Here is a 14264-nt window from a genome sequence, read left to right as displayed (position 1 = left end):
TCAAGAGCCATCTGATATTAGCAAAGATATCCCTGATTCCAAGTTCTCGTCTGAATTCCCCTTGAAATTTCTGGAAAGTCCCTATAGATGTAGTGCTGCATCCATTTTTAAATTATATTCAGAAAAGTTTTATTTGCATGATATATAAATAATATTGGTCTATAATTTCCACATTATGTTGGGTCACGTTTCTTTGCAAAGGGAATAAATACATATCTCTTCTGATCATTTGGCAAGTTAGCTGTGTTCCAACTTTCTTGGCATAGAAGAATGAGTGTTTCCATTTGTTGAAACATTGCAATCTAATTCCTTCAACTTCTGGAATCTTGTTCTTCACCGATGTCTTCAGTGTAACTTAGACTTCTTCTTCAATGCCATCTTGATCCTGTGCTACACACTAAAAAGGTTACACAATGGCCTATTCTTTTTGGTACAGTGACTCTGTGTATTACATCTGCTTTTGATTCTCTCATTCAATATTTTGTCCAAAGAATCCTTCAACATTTCAACTGAAGGCAAGATTCTTTTCTTCAGTTCTTTCAGTTTGAGATACGCCGAGCATGTTCGTCCCTTTTGGTTTTCCAATCCTAATTCTTTGCACATTTCATTATAATATGTATTTTGTCTTCTTGAGTTGTCCTTTAAAATTTTCTGTTCAGTTCTTTGACTTCATCATTTCTTCCTTTCATTTTAACTACTCTGTGTTCAAGAAAAAGCTCCAGAGTCTCTTCTGACGTACATGCTGTCTTTTCTTTCCTTCCCTTTCTGTGTCTGAAATTCACAGTCAATCGCTTATATACAAGTTCAAGTTGAAGGTGGAGGAAATTAAAACAAGTCCATGAGGGCTAGAGTATGACCTTGAGCATATCCCACTTGAATTGAGAGACCATAATAAGTATGATACATTGAACACTAGTGACTGGGTACTTCAAGAGTTGTAGGATATTATAAAGTGCACCATACATGGAGAAAGCAAAAGGTTATTAAAAAGGCAGGAAATAAAGGAAAGGCCACAAAAAATCCAGACTAAAACCCCTATGGGGCATTATCTCCTGTCGTGTGGGCTCACTGTACATTAAACGTTGACTCCATGACTCCTAACAATAATTACTTGTCTCTAGATATATAATTAGGAGAGTGGATAGATAGATAGATAGATAGATAGATATAGATATAGATATATAATCAGGAGAGTGACCTAGACCTGGAAGTCTAGGTCAATAGAGAATTAAAAGGATGAGTTAGTTAAAGTTTATTGTGCCAACCTTGCTGATAAACAAATGTGCGGTTAATTGAAGGGTGGAGCAATAAATGGCTAGGTGTGCCTCGCCTTTCGAGTTCTCTGATCTCTTGCTTTATGATGGTCAGACCAGGGTGCAGCTGCCTTAGCCAGTTCCCTGCTTCAGCTGGCAAGGCTCACTTCGTGTAAGACATCCCCAAGAAGAAGCCGCATGGACCTACCCTGATGCAGCCCTGGGTGCTGAAGCACCCATGCGGAAACCCCTGCCAGTGCTGAGATGCTTACACATTTGCTGATTTGGCCTTCCTCCTGCAGTTAGCGTCATAGTGTGTGCTTTGTGAAATGGAGGAGGACTTTGTGGATTGGTGTCGAACATATGGGTTAATGTTGGACTTGTGGGCTTAGGCAGCCTTGGATTTGGATGTTTTCTTGATGTGCACTTAACCTTTATATAAAACTCTCTCTTATACATATGAGTTTCTGTGGATTTGCTTCTCTAATGTACCCAGACTAACACAAAGGGTTCGTTAGCCATTCAATCTCCTTCCCTGATCCAAGAGGCTCCATTGGGAATGCAAATTACTGTAGCCTTTATGGGATGAAATAGCTGTCAATTGTGCATAGGTTTTGACTTAACAATTTCCATTCCAAGAATTAATCCATCTGGAAGTATTTTTTTAATGATCCAAGGCTATGTTATAGTATGGTTTTTAATAACAAAAAGTGAGAGATTCTATTGTCCAGGAGATGGATTAAGTCAATTGAGGAAACTACACCTTACTACAATATTCAGGTGCCAAAACAGAACGATGCCATACATCTAGATATCTTACCCAAGAAGTCCAAGTGCTATGGTTCAGTAAAAAAAATTATGGAATTACTCAAAAGACAGTTGATAAAGAAGACTCCATGATTACCTCCAGAGAGACAGCCGTGGTTTTATTTTCACAAGCACCATCCAGAACACTGAAGGTGGCATTCATTATGGCACAGAAGGGCACCTGTATCCCCAGGAAAAGACCTTGATTAGTCGCAACCACGGGCAGTTTCCTTCTCACATAGCCATCCATCTCACCATGAGGGAGATGGTGAACCCAGCCTGAAGGGAAACCTCAGTTGAGGTCCTGAACTCTGAAATGCCATGCTCTGATCCTGCATCGCCAATGCCTTTCTGCCTCTCTAGAATTCTCAGGGATATAAAAACTCACCATTTGACCACAATAGAAGTAGCATCACCTGTCTCTTCTATGAATTATAAATAAGTAAACAGCAAAAAAATTTAGTGGGGATATGTGTTTAAAACACACACACAACAAAAAACAGTGTTCCAAGGATTTCAAATCTGCTGTACAAGTTCAAATGATGATACCCTAACACAGTGGTTCTCAATCTTTCTAATCCCATGACCCTTTAATACAGTTCCTCACGTTGTGGTGAACACCCCAACCATAAAATTATTTGTGTTGCTACTTTATAACTGTAATTTTGCTACTGTTATGAATCTGGCAACCCATAGGGGTCGCAACTCACAGGTTGAGAACCACTGCTCTAACACCATCAACACAAAAGCACAACTTTAGTCCAAGATGGCAGCTCCAGCTACTGCTCTCCCAGTGGCATTCCAGTTAATGGGAAGCAGGAAGTGGATTCTTAGCACATATTGCCAGGATTTAGGGGTTAGAGGCAATGGAGAGTGACTGCTTGATGGTTACAGGGTTTCTGTTTGGATGAACAAGATCTGAAAATTCTGCTTAAAGGCTTAAAAAAATGACAAACAAAAAGTTGTTGCCATCAAGTTGATTGTGACTCATAGTCTTGGCTGTCACCTTTATGGAAGCAGATTGCTAGGTTTATCTCTGCAGGTGGGTTCAAACAGCCAACTTTTAGTTTAGGACTCAAGCATAAAGCATTTGTTTCACCCAGGACCTGGGTTTTTTAAATGAGACAATGCAATGATCTAGTAAGCCCACTCCTAGGCATGCAACCTACAGAAAACAAAACTCATGTTGACCAGAGAATCTGGCCATGGATACTTCTAACAGCTCTATTCTTACTCACCAAAGGCTGCTAACAACCCAAGGGTTCCTTGTGGCCTGAATGGGTGAACAAACTGGTATATCCATGAAATGAGGGTCACGGTGGTTCAATGGAAGGTTTCCTACCTTCCATACAGGAGACCTTGATGTGAGTCTCAGCCTATGTTTTTTGTGTGCAGCTACCGCCTGTCTCTTAGTGATATGATATTCAGTAGGTTTAAGTAGAGCTTCTAGACTACGATAGACTAGAAAGAAAGGCTTGTCGCTCAACTTCTGAAATCCAGCTAATGGAAACCCTCTGGATCACAACAGAGTGATCATGGAAATGCGGAGTCAGGCAGCATTTAGTCCTGTTGTGCACAAGGTCACCATGAGTGGGGGCCAACTGGACAATGCCTAACAGTATCAACAGCAAATCCATAGAAGGGGATATTCCCAAGGCCATCAAGTTAATCCAGACTCCAAACAACCCTATAGGATGAGGTAGAATAGTCCCTATGGGTTTCCAAGACTCCAGCTCTTTACAGGAGTAGAAAGCCTTGTCTTTCTCCCACAGAGCGGTTGGTGGTTTCCAACCACTAACCTTGGCGGTTAGCAGCTCACCGTGTAACCCATTACACCACCGAGGATGAAGGATTACAACAACATGGATGAGCCTTAAAAACATTATGCTAAGCAGTGATAAGCTTTACTGATGCGACTTCCTGAAGCTGACCATGAATCTTTATTACTGAAATGATATTATTAGAATCTTTATTACTGAAATGGTATTATTAGAGAACCAGGAAGTTCAAGCACCATTCTGTCCACCATGACTGTGTATCACTCATCCCATATTACTCAGATGTTCATTAGTGACGAGACTTCGATATAGTCCCCAACCCCTTCTTCAGGAAAACAATCCCCAAGGCAAGCAAATGTCTTACCTTCACAGCTTCCCTTGCAGCTAGATCTCACTGTGCAACTAATTATTGACCAATGTTATGTGAACAGAAGTGATCTTGAGCCACACTCTTCCAGGGTAAGAAGGTACTTCTCATTGTCCCAGATGGAACACGCATGTGATGGCAGGTGCCAACGCAGCCATAATGGACCACAAAATGAGACACTTATGTTGATGGTGACAGAGCACTACAGAGCAATCATGTCAACTTTTGGCAGATTATGTCAAGACTCTTCCAGGGGAAAGAAATAAACTGTTAAGTGTTTTTAAGCCAGTTATTTTGACCTTTATGAAAACTGTAAAAACAACATCCTGACTAAGTAGCTTCTAGGAAAACCTCAAAAACCAGGGATATTTAAAAATACTTACATTTCCAGGACCCATTGCTGCTCTGCCTTGGCATTTCTGGACCTGCTCATTGTCGGGTATAACATCTTCTTTACACTTTAAGGTAACCCCTTTGGAAGATAACAAAACCAACCAAAGTTAATCGAAGCAAAGTACAATTAAAAAACAGGACTGGATTTGACGTAAAACAAGCAGTCGTCTAAGTGGGGCATCAGTTAAGACCACACAGAAGAAGCACACCAGCCTGTGTGACCCATGATTGTAAATAATGAACTCCAAATCTGGAGGAGAGATCAGTGTTAGAGTTGAAATTCCAAACACCCAGTTTTCAGAAGGCTACTGATGGCAATAAAAGCCCACAATTCATTTGCAGGACCCCCACCCCCAAATTAAACCTCAGGTGAATCCTCTCAGACTATGGACCAGGGATGGGAAGGGCCATGTTATCAGACAGAATGCACTGTAGGGTGTATTTAGGTTGAAATGTGACATTTTGTATTTGACCTTCCTTTTGATCCAAAGTATACTTGTTCCAGTTTCATATTCTCTGCTTTCTTTTAGATTGAGATCCTTGTCTTTTATTTTGTCATTGTTGTTGAGTTGTTTGTTTCATTTTGTTTGGATTTTATGTTTCTCTGCATATGAAATCCAGGACAGGTAAATCTATGGAGACAGTAACTGGATGTATAGCTTCATAGGGGCATGGTGTGGGAGGTTGGTGAGAAAGGGAGAGCTAATAACATGAGTACAAGAAAGGAGAAGTGTTTTTAAGGTGATTGTGGTGAAGATTATGCAACTCTTTTGAATAGGATCAAACTACTGATACACATGAAATGTTAATTACACGTCAATAAAACTTTTTTTAAGGCAAGTCTGATTATCTTTTAAAATCTGAAACTCCCTGCCATCAAGTTAATTACAACACATACTGACCCCGTAGGACAAAGCAGAAATGTCCCCGTGGATTTCTGAAATGCTAACTCTTTATGGGAGTACAAATTCTCATCTCTCTCTTGAGAAGCAGATTGTGGTTTTCAACCACTAAACTTATGATCCCAACGGTGATAAAGGAACAGTCACATATTATAGTACTGGACATTTTGAGGAACCTGATGGTGAGCTTTAAAAAGCAAGGTAGAGATGCCCTTTTTAAAGTGAGCACCCGAAGAGAACTGTGTTCTTGTTGTTGAGTTGCTGTTGTTGTTGTTGTTGTTGTTAGGTGCCCTAGATTTGGTTCTGACTCCTGGGGACCGTATGGACAACAGAACAGAGCATTGTCTGGTCCAGTGCTTCTTCCAAGACAGATTTTTTTTTGTTCTTTTGGCAGTCCATGGTACTCTTTAAAGTCCAAAAAGAGGCTGTGTGGGTGGTGGCTAACTTCACGATGGGGAGCACCACAGATCAGTCGGCTGTGCTCATCCAATCAGGAGTCCTGAAGCCCCTGACGAGTCTGCTCATTTGCCATGACCACAAGACCGTTATCATCATCCTTCCGACCATCGTCTATATTCTCCAGTCTGCAGTGAATTCTCACGATTTGGAGAAGCTCCATCTCACGCTAGAACAACTGGGTGCCATTGAGAAAACTGAGGCATTACAACTTCATGAGAACCATCAGATTGGGCAGACTGCGTTCAACATCATCAAGAACCTTCTCACAAAGGAAGATGACCTTGAAGATAGCATGCACTTCAAGCCTGAAACTCTAACCCCTCCAAACCCCACAATTTCCAAGCCAGCACACAAACCCTAAATGAGCACTCCTTGCTTCAGAAGCCGTACTCCTCGCACTCAGCACGCCCCAGGTAGAAAGCTGTTTTCAGAGTTAAATAAAGGGTTTTTTGACCCTTCAATATCTTCCCCAGCACCCTAATTCCATTCTTTGAATAGAAAGCAAGGGAAAAACAATACACAATATGATGCATCAATTCTTCATTGGTCTTAATCAATGTCCAACTTTCACATGCATATGAGGTGATTGAAACTACCATAGCTTGGGTCAGGCGCACCCTTTTCTCAAAGTAACATCCTTCATTTTCAACACTTTCAAGAGGTTGTGCAGCAGATTTATCCAATGCACTGAGTCATTTAATGTCTTGACCGGTGAATCCATGAGCACCGGTTGTGGATCCTAGCAATATGAAATCTTGACAACAATGTTTTCTCCATTTATCATGATGTTACCTGCTGATTCAGTTATGACTATTTGGGTTTTCTCTATTTAAAAAAACATATTTTGTTATGAATTGGGTGAAGAGTTACAGAGTAGATTGTCAGTTTCGCATCCAACAATTTAAAAATATTTATACAGATCTTGTTTCATCACATTCAATGTACCACCGATTACCCCACTTCCTACCTGTGTTTATTGTTTCCATTTCTCTTTTTTGCTAACACTTATGGATTTTGTTCTTAGGTAAATGCTGCCCTTTTGATCTTAAATGGTGATTATTCTAATATGTCCTATACCTCACTGTGTTATTTCCCCCTTAAAGACCTATTTATTATTTTAATAGGTTTATTGATGTAAAATCCCACATATCATATGCCTCCACAGTTAAGTCACTTTGAAAATTCCCTCACCGATCAGGGAATTTCAGTCCTAAGTCTAAGGCCTATCGGTAGTTTTGAGGTAGAACCCAGTTGGTCTTCCACATCAAGTTTCTCTGGTGTCGCCCACGGAGGATTCCATGTTCCCTGTAAGGCCAGTGTCTATAACATCATCGTAGAGCTTAGTTCATGGAATGGTTCACCAAAGGTTGGGTGGAAACATTCAAAATTGTCTATTTAGGAACATAGAATTAGGTTTATTCTCCTCTGGGGTTCCCCACAATTATTACTGAGCATCCCTTCCCCATGTGAGGTGGTTCCTCCTCATTTACCCACCAACAGAATTATAAGTGACCCCTCTGAGAAGTACATGTTCACCTCCCCTGGTCTTGACTTGATTTTCCAGAAAGGTTCTCCTCTCATTCCTGTGGAGTGTCTGTGATTTGTCCCCTCTCCCCACCTCCCAAAGGAATGACCCCAGCTGATGTGAGGTGTCTTCTTTTGAGGTGGTTCTTATGACATGCATATAAGGTGGGGATGTATGATTCATGGCCAGCAAGCAGATTTCCAGCCCTTTGTTTGGGAATTGACCTCTAAGATGTGCTTAATTTGTGTTTCTCCTTACAGTAGTGGACTCACAATATTTGTCCTTATGTCCTGGACTTACTTGACTCAGCATAATGGTTTCCAGGTCCTTCCATGGCATGGGGTGTTTCATGCTTTTATCACTGTTTTTTAGGGATGCATACATAGTACTGTACAGGATTATATCATCGGCAAATAGCGAGAGTTTCACTTCTTTGCCTGTTTGAATTCCCTTCATTTTGTTGTTGTTGTTGTTTTCTGATGGCTCTAGCTAAGACTTTCAGTACAATGTTTAATAACAGTGGTGATAAGGGACATCCTTGTCTGAGCCTCATTTTCAGAGAAAATAGTTCTGGTTTTTCCCATTGAGTGTGATATTGGCTGTTTGGTTTTTGTGTGTGGATTTTATTATGTTGAGGAATTTCCATTTTTTTCCTATTTCGTTGAGTGTTTTCATTCTTAAAACTGGGTGTTAGATCTTGTCAAATGCCTTTTCTACATCTATTGATATAATCATGTGATTTTGCTTCTTTGCCTTGTTTATGCAGTGGATTACATTGATTTTTTTAAATTTTGAATCATCCCTGAAGCCCTGGAGTACATTCCATTTGGTCATAGTGAATTATTTTTTGTTATGATGCTGGATTCTATTAGCCAAAATTTTGTTAAGGATTTTAGCATCTATGTTCATGAGGCATATTGGTCTATAATTTTCTATCTTTGTAAGATCTTTGCCTAGTTTGGAAATCAGTGTTTCGCTGTCTTCATAGAATGAGTTTGGGGTGTTGTAATTTTCTATATTCTGGAATAGTTTGTGTAGTATTGGTGACAGGTCTTTTCTGAATACTTGGTAGAATTCCCCTGTTAAACCTTCTGGTCCTGGGCTTTCCTTGGTTGGAAGTTTCTCAATGACCCACTCTATTTCTTTGTTTGTTATGGGTCTGTTGAGTTTTTCAACATCTGTCTGAACTAATTTGGGTGGATAATGTATTTCTAAGTATCTGTCCATTTCTTCTATATTGTCAGATTTATTTGAATACAGTTTTTTCACAGTAGAGTGTTATTATTCTTTTTATTTCATTTGGATCTGTTGTAATGACACCCTTTTCATCTCTTTTTCTGAGCCTGTGGATCTTTTCTGTTTTACTTTATTTAGGTTGCAAAGAACCAACTTCTTGGCTTGTTGATTTTTTTACATTTTGTTTGGTTTTCTACATTGTTTATTTCTGCTCTAATCCTTATGATTTCTTTTCTTCTTTTTTTTAAATAGAGGTTTTATGTTGTTGTCCTTGCTTCTCTCAGTTATGAAGTGTGTTATGTTAGGGTTGATTTTGTATTTTTCCTCTCTTTTCATGTGTGTGTGTTGATTGCTATAAATTAGTCTTTAATTGCTGCTTTTTCTGCATTCAAAGGGTTTTAATAGGCTATGTTATCATTCTTGTTTGTCTCAAGGAATTTTTAAATTCCCTCCCTTATTTGCTGTATTACCTAATCATTTTGGGATATTATGTTGTCCAATCTCCAAATATGTGTCTCTATTTGTCTGTTCACTTTATTGTTGAGTTATAGTTAGTTTTATAGCATTATGATCTGAGAAGATGGGTTCTAGGATCTCTCTCTTTTTTTAAGTTTGTTGAAGCATATTTTGTGGCATAGTATGTAGTCTATTCTTGAAAATGTTCCATGTGTGTTATAGAATATATACTGGGTTGTTGGATAAAGTGTTCCGAATATATCTCTGAGGTTGATTTTGCTGACTGTGTGGTTGAGCTCTTTTTTTTTTTTAATTGAGTTTTTTCCTTGATGGTATGTCATTCATTGAGAGTGGAGTGTTGAATTCTCCTGCTATTTTTGCCAAGGTGTCTGTAGCCTTTTTCATTTCTGTGAGGATTTGATTGATGTATTTCAAAATTCTTTCACTGGCTGTATATAAATTTATTATGGTTATACCTTCTTGGGCTATGGTTCCTTTGATCATTATGTAATGTCTGTTTTTGACTCTTATTATGTTGTTTGCCTTAAAGTCTATTTTTGCAGTGATTGATATTTCTACACCTGCTTCTTTTTGTGGTTGCTGTTTGCTTGGTATGCTTTTATCCAGCGTCTTTTTATGTCTGTGCTTCTTGTATGTCTGTGTCTAAGATGTGCTTCTTTTAGGCTCCATATTGATGGGTTTTGTTTTCTTATCCATTATGCTACTCTCTGTCTTTTTACCGGTACATTTAGCTCATTAGCATTCACTGAGATTATTGATATGTATGTATTTGCTACTGTCATGTTGTTTTGTATTTGTACACATTGTGTGTGAGTGTGTGTAGTGTGATTCGTTTCTTTGTTTCTCCTGTATTACTTTGCTGCTTAATGACTTCTTTTTCCTATACAGGTATAGAGTCAAGGACCCAGTACAGATCTCTTTAAGCACAATACTTCCTTTCCCAATCTTCACCCTTAGATTTTCTATATAATAAGAATCCTTGATCCTCATAACCAAGTGATTCAAGTCTTCCTCAATTTTTGCAAGCATGGTGTGTCATCTGCATATCGAAGGTTGTTAATAAGCCTTCCTCCAACCCTGATACCACATTTTTTTCATGTAAACCAGCTTATCTGATTATTTGCTCATCACACAGATTTAATAAGTATGGTAAGAGAGTACAACTCTGACAAATGCCTTTCCTGATTTTAAACCACGTAGTATGCCATTTTTCTGTTTACACAAATGTCTCTTGGTCCACGCACAGGTTCCAAATAAGCACAATATGTATTCTGTGTTTCCCATTCTTCTCAAGTCTATCCATAGTTATTATGGTTCACAGAGTAACATGCCTTAGCATAGTCAAGGAAACACAAGTATACACTTTCTAGTATTCTCTGCTTTCAACTAAGGTCCAATTGCCATTAATTATTATATCCATTGTTTCTAAATAAATAAATAGAGGCTCACAAAGTAACCTATGGAGTGAGAAAATTGACAAATAAGTAAATGAGCAAATTAAACGAAAGTGAATCTCTGAATGTGGTGAGGGTCAGGGGATCAGCCAGAGGTTAGGGATAGTGAGGATTTTCTAACCAAAGCAAGTCACAAACTCTGTCGCAAAGACACACAGGGTAGGCTTACTTTTGCAGTTGAAGTTTCTGTCTTTCCAGGAGCTTTCTGGGTCAGGACGAAACCCTACCATGCATCTACAGTTGTAGGACCCCAGAACATTGGTGCAGACAGAATTGAGGCCACACAGTAATTGATCTTGGAAGCACTCATCAATGTCTACAAGAAATTTTAAAAAAAGATCAAGACACTCAAGAAACAAAGTGATATTTCTTCCCGGGGTTAATCAACAAGCCTCTGTTCTCCTAGACATTCCACCACTTGGTCCATGAAGCTCAAGTGTCCATTGTTCAATGCAAAGCCAGGCTCCAACTCAAACTTGATGCCATGAGTTGATGGCATCTCATAAGAACTCGTAGGAACCCCAGTGGTGTAGTGGGTTCTGCATTGGGCTGCTAACTTCAAAGTGAACAGTTGGAAAGCACCAGCCACTTCAAGTGAGAAAGAGACTTTCTATTCCCATAAAGGTTTACTGTCTTGGAAACCCAGAAAGGCAGTCCTACTCTGCTCTGTGAGTAGGAAAAACAGGATAGCTGGTTCAAAAGAAGCTCCCAGGAGTGTTGTTGTATGTTGCTTTGAAATCACATGTGGCAATGCACTCATCAACATTTGTGATGCAGAGAATAAGTATGAAGCATGACTAGTCAATAAGTCCAACTAAAGTCACATTCCAAATACATAGAAAATAAAAATACTTACTGATTGCTAGGGATAGGAAGAGGGAGAAAGTGGGCACTTTGGCTTAGAAGGCACGGAGTTTATATTAGTGGTGGTGGAATACTTTGGAAAAGGGTAACAATAATGAGAACACAACACGAAAAGTTAATAGGTGCCATTGAATTGCAAATATGGAATATGCTGTCCTGGCAGATGTTTTCGCTTGTCTATTTTCACCACAATTAAAATAAAGTACGTAAAAACACATTGCCACTGAGTCAATTCTGAGTCATAGTAACCAATAAGGCAAGGTAAACTCACCCTTTTGCGTTCCCAAGACTGTAACACTCTCTTTTTTATTATTCATGTAGTTATGATTTTTTAATTGTGGCAAAATATACACAACAGAACATTCTCCAATCCAAAAAAGTTCTACAGATAAAATTCAGTGTCGTTGATTATAGTCTTCATGTCATACAACTATTATCGATACCCCTTTCCAAATTAGTCCTCACCATTAATTTAAACTCATTGCTTCCTATGCATCAATTCTTCCTCCTTCCCCCAGGGTATCATTGGTCAAGTTTGGTTTCTTTCTTAAGATTTTAACTTTTTAAGGGAGTAGAAAACCTCATCTTTCTCCTGTGGAGCGGCTTGTGGTTTCAAATTGTTGAATTTGGTGTAACCTATTATACCAGTGGTTCTCAACCTTCCTATTGCCGCCACCCTTTAATACAGTTCCTCATGTGGTCGTGACCTCCCCCAGCCATAAAACTATTTTCATTGCTACTTCATAACTATAATTTTGCTACTGTTATGAATTGGGTGACCTCTGTGAAAAGGTCTTTCAACCCCCAAAGGGGTCATAACCCAAGTTGAGAACCGCTGTACTATACCATTATGGCTGCTGCTGTGATGCAACTCAGAAGATGCAAGGAATAAACAAGGAGTCTATTAGTGAATCTAGTAGGCACAATGCGTCTTAAACTGGGTATTACTGTGGAGAGTTAGGATGAGAAGCTGGGATAGGAATATAGATCAATCTGGGGCTCCAAAAAGTTGCAAAAACCACCCTGGGTTGGGAGATACAGGAATGCAATCCTTCAGTTGGCTAGTATTTCAGAAGTCAATCTCCAAGCTTTTCTTCCTAGTCCATCTTAGTCTGAAAGCACCACTGAAGTCTGTTCAACATCCTAGCAATAGGCAAGCCTCTACCTACCAAGAGACAGGTGGTGCCTGCACATAAGGTACATTAGCTGGAATCAAACCTGGGTCTCCCCTATAGTGGATGAGAATTATACATATATTTCAGAGATGAAATACATACATATATACTAGGAGTGACATAGTTTCATTCTAAATCAACCATGAAGAATAGGTGCTCTCTACCTTCACAGGTGGAATTCCTAGAGACGAAACCAGCCTGGCAGCTGCAACTGTAGCTTCCCACAGAGTTGACACAATCAGAGTTCTCTGGGCAGATGCTACTGTTGAGGCACTCGTCCACATCTGGGGGACAGAGGAGGACAGGTAGTAGGCATGACCAGGTGTTCAGGTTCGGAAACACATACCAAGCCAGGAAAAACTGTTTACCAAAGACCCTGTGCCTGAGAGCATTACCTGAACAGGTGAGTCTTCCTGTCTTTCTGGGGACCCAGGTTGTTCTATGAGCGGCTGAGAACCCTGGGAAACAGCTGCACTTGTATACCCCTGGCAGGTTTTTGCAGAGCGAGGCAGGACCGCAGAGTGATGGTGTCGCAGAGCATTCATCCACATCTGGGCAGAGAAAGCAAGGGGATCACTCGTGTATCAGATTGCACTTTCCAAAGATGAGTGTAATGGGATTCTGGCCTGCTTTCCAGCAAGAGTTGGGAGGGGGGGTGTTAATGCTTCCCCAACTCTCTTGACTGTGACTGTTGGTTATAGCGGAAAGGAGTCTCACCAAACCCATTGCTCACATGTCTATTCCAAATCACCACAGCCCTACGTGTCTCAGACTAGAACTGTGTCCCATAGAGTTCTCCATCCTGATTGTTGGTTTGGTTTTCTCTTCAAAATGATAGAGCCAGGCTTTTCCTCTGTTTTTGAACCACCAATATTGCCGTTGGCAGCTGAGTGTGTTAACCCTTTGCATCACCCAAGGACTCCCTTTGTTAGATATACACAACATGGTGGGGTGGGGGGAGGTGATCAAAAAGAGGAGCTTCCGGATGAAATCAGCAGCTATTTCTGAGTCGGAGCCTAAAGCATCATTTTTCTGTCTGTTGCCATCTGAATGCTACTTGCTAAACGTTGGGAAAAAATGTTTACAAGGACCAAGAATCATCTTAGTGATCACAAAACAAGGAAAATCAGCTGGATGTGGTCCATGCACGCCATGGACACTCATCCACAAAGAGAGATGCAGCACTGATGCACGCTTGGCTGAAGATGGACCTTGAAAACATGCTGAGTGAAGCGTGCCAATCTCAAAAGCACAAGTACTCGTCTATACGAACTAAGCAATTATCTAGAAACCATTAGGAATTAGTGGTTATCAGGGTGAGAAGGAGGGAGAAATGGACTTTTGCTTGAGGGGTTGGGAAGTGGTTAGGCTAATGGGGGTTGATATAGTTAGTTTATTGTGCCAACCTGGCCGATAAACACATGTGGGGTTAATTGAAGGACAGAGGGATAAATGGCTCAGTGATCCTCACCTTTCGAATCTCTTGCTTTCTGATGGTCAGACCAGGGTGCAGCTGCCTTAGCCAGTTCCCTGCATTAGCTGGCAAGGCTCACTTCCTGCAAGACATCCCTGAG

The 14264-nt window shown here is 40.1% G+C and overlaps 1 protein-coding gene across 1 annotated transcript in view; it reads right to left on the bottom strand.

The window, feature by feature from the left end:
• Positions 1-14264, bottom strand: part of ADGRE1 (adhesion G protein-coupled receptor E1) — a 76059-nt gene that overhangs the window by 41429 nt on the left and 20366 nt on the right. Inside the window, exons 3-7 of the mRNA XM_045300066.1 lie at positions 13086-13241; positions 12855-12974; positions 10821-10967; positions 4589-4677; positions 2158-2241 (exon numbers count right to left, since the gene is read on the bottom strand). Of these exons, the coding sequence (XP_045156001.1) occupies positions 2158-2241; positions 4589-4677; positions 10821-10967; positions 12855-12974; positions 13086-13241 (596 nt within the window). The remainder of the gene's footprint in view (positions 1-2157; positions 2242-4588; positions 4678-10820; positions 10968-12854; positions 12975-13085; positions 13242-14264) is intronic.

Source organism: Echinops telfairi, unplaced genomic scaffold (genome assembly GCF_000313985.2).
Source record: "Echinops telfairi isolate 266 unplaced genomic scaffold, ASM31398v2 ScPeMD7_7459;HRSCAF=8497, whole genome shotgun sequence".
NCBI classification, from domain to species: Eukaryota; Metazoa; Chordata; class Mammalia; order Afrosoricida; family Tenrecidae; genus Echinops; species Echinops telfairi.
The sequence above is the reverse complement of the archived record's forward strand: the minus strand, read 5'-3'. Positions and strand labels throughout refer to the sequence as shown.